This window comes from Pteropus medius, unplaced genomic scaffold (assembly GCF_902729225.1).
Source record: "Pteropus medius unplaced genomic scaffold, Ma_sr-lr_union100, whole genome shotgun sequence".
Taxonomy (NCBI): Eukaryota; Metazoa; Chordata; class Mammalia; order Chiroptera; family Pteropodidae; genus Pteropus; species Pteropus medius.
In genome coordinates this window covers 11495682-11508528 of record NW_024340692.1, presented here as the reverse complement: position 1 = coordinate 11508528, position 12847 = coordinate 11495682, and the positions used below count along the sequence as shown (strand labels likewise).

Sequence of the window (12847 nt, the reverse complement as noted above, 5' to 3'; positions counted from 1 at the left end):
TCATATCTTAGTCATCTATGGACACACATAAATATATGTAAAATTGGAGAAAAGAAAAAGATTCAGTCATATTTCTAGTTTCCTATTAATGTTTAAATGTTTCCCTTATCACTTTCAACAATTTATCAAAAATTAAAGTTCACTGATCTCTTCCCACACCATGGACTCAAGCTCCTCCATGTTTTTTTGCTGGTTCTATCATTTTACAAGTTACAAGAACAGCACATCGCTTAAGAGCACAAGCTCTAGAGTCAAACTGCCTGTGTTCAAATCTTTACTGCTCAAAAACTGCCTATTCTTGGGCAAGTTAATCTCTCTGTGCCTCAGAACATACAGGGTGCTTAGAGCTAAACCTGGCAAATAGTCATGCTCAATAAATATTAACCACTCTTCTTTTTTATCTTCTTTTTGCTACTACCACTTACAACTACATCCCGACTCACCTTTATTTCTTCCCTGTTCTCATTATATCAAGGAAGGTACTAAGTCCTGATTGTTTCTAGAACAATCTGACCTCTCCCTATTTCTGGGTACCAGTAGTAGAGGTCTAGACTACTACAGCCTTCTTCCTACAAGCTTTCTTTTTCTTTAATTTCTTGCCATTCCAATTTATTACACACTATTATCAGATTAATTTTTATTCCTCTCCATAAAATCCCCTTTGCTATAACACAAGTAGTTCTATGAGGCTCTGTACAAGGAAGAGAGTATTTTGCAGTTGGTTCCTAATTATAAAAAATATGGTAGTAGAAAGTCTCAAGGTGGAGTGCTAATCCTACAAATATCAAAGCAATCTACATTTATGACTACAAGAGCAACAATATATTATAAATTGCCTGTAAGTAGCATTAACAGTTCCCTATTACATCAGCAATAGTTCCTAACATAGTTTGAGATTTGATTTAGTATATAAAATCACCAGTCTTTTTTGAGCACTCACCTGTTTGAATCCTAGTCTCATTATAAGTAAAACATTATATAACTACCATCAATCTATGCTCCCAGGTCCTAGAAGATAACACTAATTGAGCCCAGAGTAAGAAGTTATCCAGAAAATTAATACCAATGGAGGAACTGGCAGAGGTGAACCTATGTGTCATTTTGAACTACATAATCTCTGGAGTTTTTCCTAATTTTAAGGGTCTATGAGTCTATTCTAAAGCTACAAAATCTATATAAAATTCCTCTAACTTAAAATAATTCATCTGAAAGAAAATCTAGAAATCTAGAAAGCATTCTGAAATCTTTTATAAAAGTTATTTTTGTATTGCTTTAAATAATTTGGTTTAAAATTTAAAACTGTAGCTTTTAACATATTTCATTGTGGTATTTCATTACAAATTCATAGTTTGGTGATAATGCATTTTGGAACACTACTACAATGGGCCCAGAAATTTGACATGGGCACACAAAAGTTGCACAGCTACTTTTTGAAAAGTAGTTCCTGGAAATCTGAACAATATGAACTTAATTTTTTTTTTAACATTTACCTTTTTTCTTCTTTTGCTCTCAGCTGTTCTTCCTGTCTCAAAACTTGAACCATTATAGATTCAAAAACTCCACTTGTCAAGCCTGCCAAACTTCGAGTTGTTGACCGACGCCTTGTTGAAGTACATGCAGTTCCCTTCTCATCCTCCAATCCATAATAGCCTCTAGATGTAACTGCTATCGTTGTCTTTTCTCTCAAGTGCCTTGGAGAATAAGAAGTCAATTCACAAGGTCAAATCTCCTGGGTAAGCAATCAACCCCCTTAACCAGCATCTCAAGAAGAATCTCTTTCGCTAACTATAAAAAAACTATTTAGTTCAACCTTACTTAACTATACTTGATTTTTATCCTCCTTAAAAAGTGACAGTCCTTTCCCTACACTTAAAAAAATATAAAACTGAAGTATTAAAATTAAGGACTAAAGCACTATCTCTTTAATGGAAAAAAGTTTACTATTTGCAAAATTAAATGTAGCTTATATCTTTACATTTCTTCATGTATTTCATACTACCTATCATTGTTATGGGAAAACATACAATGATACAAAAAAATATGGGGAGAGAATATTTATGATATACAAACACTTTGAAGAAATTATAAACATGTGATATTTATATACAATGGAATACTTCTCAGCCATAGAAAAAAATCTGCCATTTGAGACAACATAGATGATCTTGAAAATATCACATTAAGTGAAAAAGTCAGACAAAAAAAGTCAAGAACCATATGATTTCACTCATATGCGGGCTATAAAACTAAAAGCAACAATCAAACAAACAAAAACTCAGACACAGATGTCTAATATTATAGTGGTTACCAGAGTAAAAGGGGGATAGAGGGGAGGCAGGAAAGGGTAAAGTGGGTCAAATACATGGTGACGGATAGAGACTTGACTTTGGATGGTAAACACAATGCAATATACAGATGATGTATTATAGAATTGTACACATGAAACTTATAATTTTATTAGTCAATGTCACCCCAATAAATTTAATAAAATTTAAAAGAACATTAAAAATTAAAAGTATAAACAAAGTATTTATAAAATTTTAAGTTGTATCACAATATATAATTGTAAATTTGGAAACCTTATAAAAAAAATCTAAAAATCTAGATTTCCTCTTCGACCTCACCACAAATGTCTCCCTATTCTATATTTTATTAATACACTAAGATACTAATCTAATGTTTAATGATGTTGATGAAAAAGTTTCTCAATTTGCTTAATTATCCATAAACCCCCTTAGTGGATTTGAAATAATTGATTAAAATCATTTTCATTGGAAAAAGAAACATTACATTAAACTTATAAAGTTTCTAAGTCTAGACTAAAAACAACTTCTTAATTTATATCTATATGTGTTAATTGTAAAAAGCATCAGGGAAAATATCTGCTCTTCTACCTTTGTAAAATATGCCTGTGCCTTTAAAGGTTTTGTACATGTCGTTTCTGCAATGGCAAAATCAAGTCAATACTCAAAGTAAGCATTCGATACGCTCATAAGTATACAAATTATAAGTTGACCCATGTAGTCATTATTTTCTTGCTCTCCTATATGCTTTAATATATGGGCTAAATGTTCTCTAAGACATAAACCTTTATAGCATGAAATACAATCAAACTCCTATCTTAGACTATGTTCATAGTGATATGTTACTCTGAGTTAGAATAACTTTAAATATACTCTCAGACCATCTAGGTTCCACAAATGATACTGTAAGTTTCAAATGAATTGTGGCACTATTATGTGTTTTCTCTAAAATATTAGTTAATATTTTAACTAACTCAGCTTTAGGTAGGGCATGAACTTTTAAACTGGTTTTCCAGTAATTATGAAGAATTTGGGCTAATCTATTCATACTTTTCAAGCTATGATTCTTTTATGCACAATAGCATTACCTCTGTAGGATAGCTAATTTGGCTAGGAGTAAGGAATGTGGGCCCAAAGAAAATAAGATGACTGGCAATAACAGATAATGAATGGATATACTTGGGTTCATTTCAGTATAGAGTTTTCATTGATGAACTAACTAGGTCTGTAATTTCACTTCTCCATCAATACTAATAGAAGAGAGTATTAATAAATAATATTACATTGAAATATGATGACACCTCAGGTCACAGTGTATATAGAGCACTGGAGATAAAGAAAGTTGAGGGAAATATGTCACATGACTAAATTATTATTTAAACAAGTCAGAAACTCAATTTTACCCTTAAGTCATTCTTATAAGCAGAGAAGATAAATTATAAACTACTTTTTTAACAGCATTTTCTCAGAATGAAGAGAAGTTAACATCCTTTATTACTCATCAAAAAAAATTTATAAGCTGATACTTATAATTCATAATTAAAAAACAAAAAAGAAAACTATGATGTTTCTCTCATATCAACATATAAAGATTAAAAGACTGATATTACTCAGTATTGGAGTGGATTGAAGGAAAAAAAAATTCTCATACATTACTGGGTGCATAAAATTAGTACAGCCTTTTCAGAAGTCAATTTGGTAATAATCATTAAGATTTAACTTGCATATACCCTTTCACACCCATCATAGTTCCAGGAATTTACCTTACAGACACCTCTCCACACTGTAAATAATAAAACATACACGCAGTATTGCTTAAATTTTTATTTTTCAGAGTTGACAAACTTGATTAGTTTAGTACACATCTGGCACTTTAGTTATTACAGTACTATTGTATTTTTTTCATTTAAAAAAAAAAACCCTGTAAACACAAATGTCCTTTGATATGAGACAGATTAAATAAGGTAATGTACCAGAATATGAAATAGCATTACCCTTTAAAATAAGGGGAAAAAAAGAAATTAGGTCAATCGATATGTACTTACTATAAAAATGTCCATATTGTACTGCTGAACGTAAAAAAGAAGTTTCTGAACAAAATATATTTTTAACCTGAAAGGAATTATATACAAGTATATATGTAACCCGCATAGGGCACCAAGTAATGTATATGTTTGTGTACATGTAGGAGTTCAAAGTCTTAGACTACTGCAATCTCTTCACGACAGGTCTCCTGGCTGATTTCCCTACAGTCTGTTCTTTATGCAGCAACCCAGATAATCCTTTTAAAAAGGTAATCAAATCATGTCATTCCCCTTCTCTGTCTCCTCCAAAACCTTCCTTCCAGTTACACTTAAAATATAATCCAAAGTTCTGATGGCCTACAAGACCTAGTGTGCTATAGCCCTCATCTACCTTTCCAAACCTCAGTTTCCACCACTCTGCCCTTAGCTCTTGGTGTCCTGGCCACAAAAGTCTCTCTGTTATTGTCAGTCACACCAACATCTTTTTTGTACCTGATCTTCCTCCTGGAAGGCCTTCTTCCCCCAAATTTTTGTATGGCTAGAAACTATCACTTCATTTAAATCTCTGTTCAAATGCCAGCATATTTGAGAGAACTTCTCTACACTAGAGATCCTCTGTCACTTTCTATTCCTCTATTCCCTTACCCTGGTTTTTCTTCATGTTATTTATGACTATATTGCATTACATAATTAATATATTATTACATAATCTATTTATTTAGTAATTAAATCTCCCCACCAGAATCAAAGCTCCAGAAGAAAAGGACTGTTTTGTTAATGGCTGTATCTTCAGAGCCTCATGTGTATATGTGGGAGTGGGGGCGTTGGGGGGGTGGGAGAGACATACAAGCCAAGCTGTTTATTTTTCATCTTAAATTTACACCCATAATTAAAGTTGAAAATTCTGATCATCTATTTTGTCCATAGGAAAAAATCCTGGTTATACATTTGTTACTAACCACTTGAGTTTCATGCATCAGGGAATAAAATGCAGAAAAATAAAAGGTCTCACCTTCAAATAAAAATTGTCAGATAATTAACCGAAGATCAAATACACTAAAATAACTCTCCTTTTCTAAAATTCAAGTTTTTTTCCTGCCTATTAGAAAAATTATTTCATGAAATCGGTCTGATAATAGTTTGAAAATAACATTGCTACCTATAAGCAAAAGCTAAGCAATAATTTTGGTTGACTCACTGAGTTTTATAGTTATCCTTTCTTTTTTTTACCCACAAAGCAGGAAGTCTTTTCTGTGTTGTTAATACATTCCAAATATCAGAATTCAGAGGCTCAACTGCGTTTAAATTATTAATATAAGTATTATGAAGGAAGTGAATTGATATTAAGCTTTACTTATTCATAGTTAATATATGAACTAACACTGGTCCCTTACTAAAAACAGATGTTTGGAAAGATTTCCACTATTATGTAACTTGTTGTTGCTGCTGTTATCAAAACAATGTAAATGTGTCACTTATAAAAGCTGTATCTGTACAATTAAAACTTGGAAACAGAATTATCTAATCTGCTTTAAAATATTTTAAAGAGTTTCAGTCAGTTTTTTAATCCATTTATTTAAAAAATATTAAAATGTAACTATAGTCCTCAGGGTGATGTAAGAGAGAATACTAAAAAGGGGGTGATGTTTAATAAAGAGATTATTTACAAATGTACAGGCAGGGTTAAGGGAAACTATAAAAGGATGGTGAAGCACTCCTGTGCTAGCCAGGGAGCTATCATCACTCTATACCCAAAGGAAAGGAGAAGCAATAGTTACTGGAACTAAGAGAGCTGTCACTGTAGAAGAAGGCCACGCAATGATGGAGCAGTTACAACCTGCAGCCTAGCAAAGAGAAAACTGTTAGAATAAATATGTCTACCTCTCTGTCCTCCTGTCAGTGCCACCCCACTGACTGATTCCACTCAGAAGCCACAGGACAAGGCAAACCAGTTGACACAGTCCTTAGAAATCAGCCTGCTGGGGCAAAGAGCACAGTGCACAAAGGTGCAGAATGGATTTGAAGGGGCAAATGAAGACTATGCAGCACAGCAGAACCTTAGTATGAACTTCAAGAGCAACTAACAAAAAAGACAGAACTTTTACAGGTAGATTTCAAAAAAAAAAACTTTTGCATGTTTGATAAACAAGCATCATGATGTAGTCAGTCCAACCTGTGATACCTTTCTTCCATCTGGATTTATGTTTCTTTGAGTTATTAACTTTAAGTCATTAAAACCAAGTACCAAAATAAACCTAACTTAAAACAAGCCTTTCTAATAAGCTCTACGGCCAAGTATTAAAGATTTTCAAAACTAATGAAATATCACAACGCCCTCACCAAAAATATTAACATCTACAAATTAACTTAAAAAATATGCTTAATTTCTCATTTTAAGTATATAGTTTAATGTTTTACAACATATAAAACATAATAATACAGAAGTATTTATATATGATTTATAAATATACATACATGGGGGGGGGTACATATTAAAAGTTTTTCTGCTTGGAAGCCAGATCATAAAAGTTTGGAGAACACTGCTCTCATCTGCAGCTATGTATTGCATACCTAAAAAAGTTTTTTTGGGAAAAAAAAAAATCTTCATACCTACAAAAAAAACGAAAGCATTTATCAAAGACTATTAAACTTATTTTCTACTTGATTCTCTTTACTTGTTAGTCTCCCAGTGTTACTCTTATTCCTTTTGCATTTTTAACTCATCTTCATTCTACCTCCAGTTTCTTGTTTGATACCCTCATTTGCCCTAACATAATTCAGCCTCTTTCAGCTATTCATATATATAACTAGCTGGGACTCATCATACATGACTAACTTCTTCTCTTACCTCGCTTAACCCATTATCTTTCCGGCTCAGGCACCCAACCTCTCTCTTGCACCTCAGCCAAAAGCTCTTTCACTCCCATATCTCCACTACTAAGCACTGTAGGAAAAAGTCACCACCTTGTAGTCTGTTGTCTAACTGTAACTTATACTGGGCTCAAACCTCCCTAAGATGACTTCTTTGAAGAAAGTCAACTCTCTCATTGGTTCTCCATAACGGCAATTTCAAATGCCATTGTTATTTAAAAGCTTCACCACACTAATCATTGTCATTTAGCAGCTGACTTTGCCCACCACTTATTTCACAGAGAAAACGCAGTTTTTAAGTAAGCACTCCATTAACTTCCCGTTTCTCAAAAAACTAAATTATCTAAATCCAAACGAAATTATCTGAATGCAACTTTAAATTGCTGTGAAAAACGTGCTTCCCATCTTCTTATCAAAAACTAATCCCACTATTAGTTTTCAGAATTTGTATTTTATTAATTATCTTCTGCATTTTCAACCTGGACCTGGTAGTTGCCTTTAGCACATAAACATACTCAAGTTTATATTAACAATGAACCATTCCACTTGAAAAGAGTCACATCTAAATTGCTTGGTCCATTTTATCTTTCATTCACACCTCAATGTGGAATTTTGCATGCATCTCCTCTACTAAAATCAGTCTTTACAAATGATCTGGTTACAAAATTCAAATGTTATTTTTCAGTTCTTACTCAATCTCTCTATACTGATTACTCTTTTTTGTCAAGAATCTGAACTAGACTTTGCAGAAAGAAGTTTTGGATCAGTAGGAAAGAAAGGAAAAGAATTACTAATTAAGAAAAATATTTATATTATTCAAATTCATTCATTTATTTACTGAGAAACAGGGATTCAGCAGTAAATATGCTGACACTTTGTATATACTGAATAAAAAGTACAAAAATCAAAGATGACTTTGATACATTCAGGTTGAAACAATGGTGATACCACTGGGGAAAAAAAATGTGAAAGTCGAAAGAAAAACAGGAAAATCGAGAAAGAGATCTGGGTTAGAAATATGTAGTTTTTCACATTTAAAAATAACAGCTGCACAAAAACTGAAAAAACTCTATAGACTGAAATATGAAACTAAAACAAAAGAGAAGGCTCAAGATATTGATTTGAGAGTTTCAGTGAAAAAGTCTTAATAAATGATCTCTCCACGGAGAAATAAATATAGAGAGATAAGATATAAAGGTTTATGTTAGGGATTATCCACAGTTATAAGGGAAAACTCAGCCAAAGAAAAGGAAGAGTCAAAAGATAAGGAATAGTTTTAAGAAACAGCACAACATAGGCCAAAGGAGCAAAGTTTTAAGTACTAAGTGATCTAAACAATTTAGTTCTCCAGATAGATGGGGAAAGGACTAAGTAAAAGCCAAACAAGACATTAATTAGTAAAATTCAAGAGGGCAATTCCAAAAAGGAATTAATTGCAAAGATCCTTATAAGTTAAAAAACTTTCAAGGCTTGAAAGTGGCACCAAATAAATGACTTAATTCCCAAAAGAACTGAAGAACATCATAATTAATTTTTGAAAAACCAAACATTTTGCTTAGAGTAAATTCCCATTTCTTGATTTTGTCTTTCTAATTTAAGAAAGGCACAAAGATCAATGTAAAGTTTAGTTACATAGAAGTGATATTTCAAAGTGCCTTAACAACTTTAAGAACTTTGATAAGCATTTTTAATAAGTTAAGACTGCTCTGCTGAACATCTTACTACCACAACAGCCATTCATCACTATACAGAATCAGGAGTTCTCAGTACAAGTAGAACAGAAGAGTTCTTAGGTCATTAACTCTCATTCAGTCCAGTTATGTTCACATTCCATAGAAGATGCTAAAGTTGTGACAAGTCTGCAAAGCGGGCAGGTAGATACCGTGGCTTCCTGTTCTTGACCAACTCTTCTAAATATCTGTCAAGTATTGATGAGGATTTAAAGTAGAAGACTGTAAATTCAGGACACTTTCAGATGCAGATAATGGCACAAAGAAGAAAGATAGGAAAGCTAGCGTGAGTCTTTCCTCAACCTACCTAAAATAACAGGTCATAACAAAGAAATGTAGGGACTCAGCAAGAACTGAAGAAATAATTGAACTTAGGAGGATGTGGCAAGTGGCTATAATGATGTCCATGGAATGAGAAGAATATCATTTTTATTCCTCACAGACCAGTAATTTCTATTGTTCTCTCACATATTTCTTATGCCAAGTGACCAAAACTTCGGTGATGCAAATGTTGACTCCACTGTACTATCTAAAAGTATAATATTACAATGTATAATACTATCAAAGAATTATGGAAAAATACATACATAAAAATTTCATTTCTGAAATATTCAGAAAAAGAAAAATCATTTGACGGAGGAGACATCCTACTAGGTATTAAAATGAATTTTAAAGTTACGGTAATAAAGAATTTTAATACCAGAAGATGAATAATTAGACATATCAACAGCACAGTGGAGAGAATTCAAAAACAGATCCAAATACACCAGGAATTTAATGTAATATAAAAATGGTAAATGAATGTAATAAAGAAAAGTGATGCTGTGACAAATGGCTGGAAATGAGAAAAAAAAAATAAAGCTGGACCTCAACCCCTCTTGACCAAATTCCAGACATTTCCATTCATTTGTTCATTCATTCATTTATTCCTTCATTCAATATTAAGTATTTATAGGTAGTAGGCTAGGTGTTGGCATCAACACTTATAGGCAAGATTCCTGTCCTCACTAAGCTTACATGTTAGTAAGAAAATATACAAAAAGCAAACACACACATACATACATACATGCATGCATACATAAGTCTTAACTATGTTAGATATTATAAGTTCTGTGAAAGATAGTCAAGAAAAATTTATTTGAAAAAAGTGACAGGAGAAGGAGCCAGCCATGTCAAAAACATAAAAAAAAAACTTTGGAGATAGAATGTTCTAAATAAAAGAAAGAATAAGAATAAAGGTCCTCAAGTGAGAAATGGCTTGGCAGGTAGGTAAAGAACAGTAGGTCAAACTCCTTACTATAGCTGAAGTGCTTTAAGCAGGGTACTGACTTCTCTTAATGTACATTTTTTAAAGTTCACTAAAAATGAACTGGCTGCTGGTTAGAAAATGGACTTTCTAGGAGGAAAAAGCAGAAGCAGGAAAAAACATCAGGAAACCACATCAGTATTCCAGGAAAGAGATGATAATGATTTTGTACTTAAGTGGTGACAAAGGAAAGAAAGGGACAAGATTTAAAATACAATTCAGAGGAAGAAAGCTCAGAACTGGTTCATATGCTTAATATGGGAAATAAGTGAAAAGAGAGAATCAATGAAAAAAGCTAGTGTTTTGTCCAGAGCAACTTGGTAGAGTATGTAGTCATTTATTCAGATGCTAAGAATAGGCTTAGAAAAGTAAAACAAAAAAACAAACCAGAAGTTCAGTTTTGAACATGTTAAAATTTGAGATGGCTTTAGATATCCAATCGAATACAAGAAATTAATACAGAGGTAGCCTGTTAACAGTAGAGGATCCAAGGGACCGGTGAGAGGAGATTTTTTTTATTGTATTACCTTTTGTACTGTTTAATTTTTGCCACCAGATATATACATTTTTTAAATTAATAAAACAAACACTAATCACTAGATTGCTAAACAAAGTCCATGTACAGTAATTACACTTCAACTATTTCCTTTAGATTTTCATAGCAGTTATATTTTATGTGTATAATGATTTTTTTTTTAAAGTTGTTTACTGATTTTTTTTTTATTGCCTATAGTACCTGGTATTCCTCTAGGTGGTCTCTCATCCAAGTACTAACCAGGCGCGACCTTGCTTAGCTTCTGAGATCAGATGAGACTGGGCACGTTCAGGGTGGCCAGTGTATGCATGGCCATACACTTGTATAATAATTTTAATAATTTATATTGCAAATACTGTCAATCTTACCATACCACAGATATCTAAAAGGTCATTTAAATCTTTTATAATCCTCTTCTACCCAGCCTGAGGTAGAAAAGCGCCTCTCTCTCAATCCCTATAGCTCTTGTTCATAAACAGCACAGCACATACAAGAGAAGCCCCAGAATGACACAGAATGACACTTAAATGTTAACTACTACTAAAATTATGATACTTAAAATTTAATTTCAAACTTACTGCTGGGCTTTTGCATATTAAAGGCAGCCAAGAGAGACTGTTTCTACTCCTTGCTCTACACTGGCAAATTAATCTTGAGTTCTGTTGAAAAAGATAGTTATAAAACATAGTAATGAAAATTGGAAAGCTAGTCAACCTGTATAATTAGAAACATTAAAATATATTTTAAGGTATACTCTTACTATAAATTTTACAAACTCGTCTACGGCCATGCTACCCTGAACAAGCCCGATCCCGTCCGATCTCGGAAGCTAAGCAGGGTTGGGCCTGGTTAGTACTTGGATGGGAGACCACCTAGGAAGACCAAGTGCTATGGACATAAAAAATAAAATAAAAAAATAAGAGATTGTAAGCTGACAAGGTCCTTGCAATCTGTGAGGTCAACCAAGGGTTACCTTGCTTTAAAATTAATTAATTAATTTATTTATTTATTTATTTTACAAACTCATCATAGCATGACTGATGGCTTTAATCTACTTCTCAATGACTTAGGCTATTTTCAGTGGAAGTAGTCTGCCATTTTTTTGTTGTTGTTGGGAGTCAAACAAAGCAAAAGATAGCTAATCTACATGGTGAAAAATAACTGTTTTTAGAAGAAAAACTACAGGATCAAAAAACAAAACAAAAAGCACACTACAGGCTCCTACTGTACAGGTGTCACATGTAACAACAAATAAAATCTAACAGGTGATAAGCAGGATATAAAAGCTGCATATATGGCAAATATGAATTTTGCATTGAATTTTTTGTGTGAGTAAATAATACGTATGTATACAGATAAGATCAAGAAAGCTAACAAGTGATTACCTCTGATAGACTGAACGATTATTTTAATTTTTTGACAATTTTCTATTTTCTAAATCTTCTTCAAGGAGCATGTAGGATGCTCAGCAGAGTACTAAGCATATGGAAAAAATGAATAAATGTTAACTATTGATAGAAAAGGATTTAAACTGCTAATAAAAATTAAAATAGATCTCAATTATCCTATAATTTATGTAGTCTTGCCATGAAACTTTTCAAAAATAAGACTTGAATATAACCAATAACTTTGACTTAAATTTCACTACCAACCAAATTCCCTACAGTGCAATTAGTAAGTAGAAAAAATTACTAATGTACTGGCAGTTGCATCATAATCAGGGATTTAAAAAAACTAGAGTATATGTAGTGCTCATTCTGTGGATCACCATGAACTACTGTCATATTTGTTTCTAAAAACCTTTTATTTAGGATGTTATTAATTTTAAGATTATTATAAGTAACTGTTTTTGTTATAAATACAGATTTGGGTCTATAAAAACCAAGATGTCAACTTAAGCATAACCAACTGATATTATCGACATGTGTTTGCAATTTCCTAATTATATCTGTCATTCATTTTTTTGATTACTGGCAAACAGAGTTGTTGAAAATAACTGGTAGAGAATTTAAATTGATAAAATTCTATATTTAACAAAATTTTTTCCCCTGAGAACTGGGAGAAGACTGGAAGTAGTC

At 32.4% G+C, this 12847-nt stretch overlaps 1 protein-coding gene and 1 non-coding gene across 6 annotated transcripts in view; one reads left to right on the top strand and one right to left on the bottom strand.

The window, feature by feature from the left end:
* Window positions 1-12847, bottom strand: part of BRD10 (bromodomain containing 10) — a 91761-nt gene that overhangs the window by 66462 nt on the left and 12452 nt on the right. For 3 of the 5 annotated variants that reach the window (XM_039881017.1, XM_039881097.1, XM_039881113.1), the window contains exon 2: window positions 1491-1691. The exons of 1 other annotated variant lie outside the window; for it this stretch is intronic. In XM_039881017.1, coding sequence (XP_039736951.1) covers window positions 1491-1691 — 201 coding nt within the window. Of the gene's footprint in view, window positions 1-1490; window positions 1692-6802; window positions 6914-12847 lie in introns of those variants that run through there. One more of the 5 variants, XM_039881272.1, reaches the window with a different exon arrangement.
* On the top strand, window positions 11548-11666 carry LOC120594135 (5S ribosomal RNA). Its single transcript, XR_005650505.1, has one exon. It is a non-coding gene; the product is annotated as a 5S ribosomal RNA (ribosomal RNA).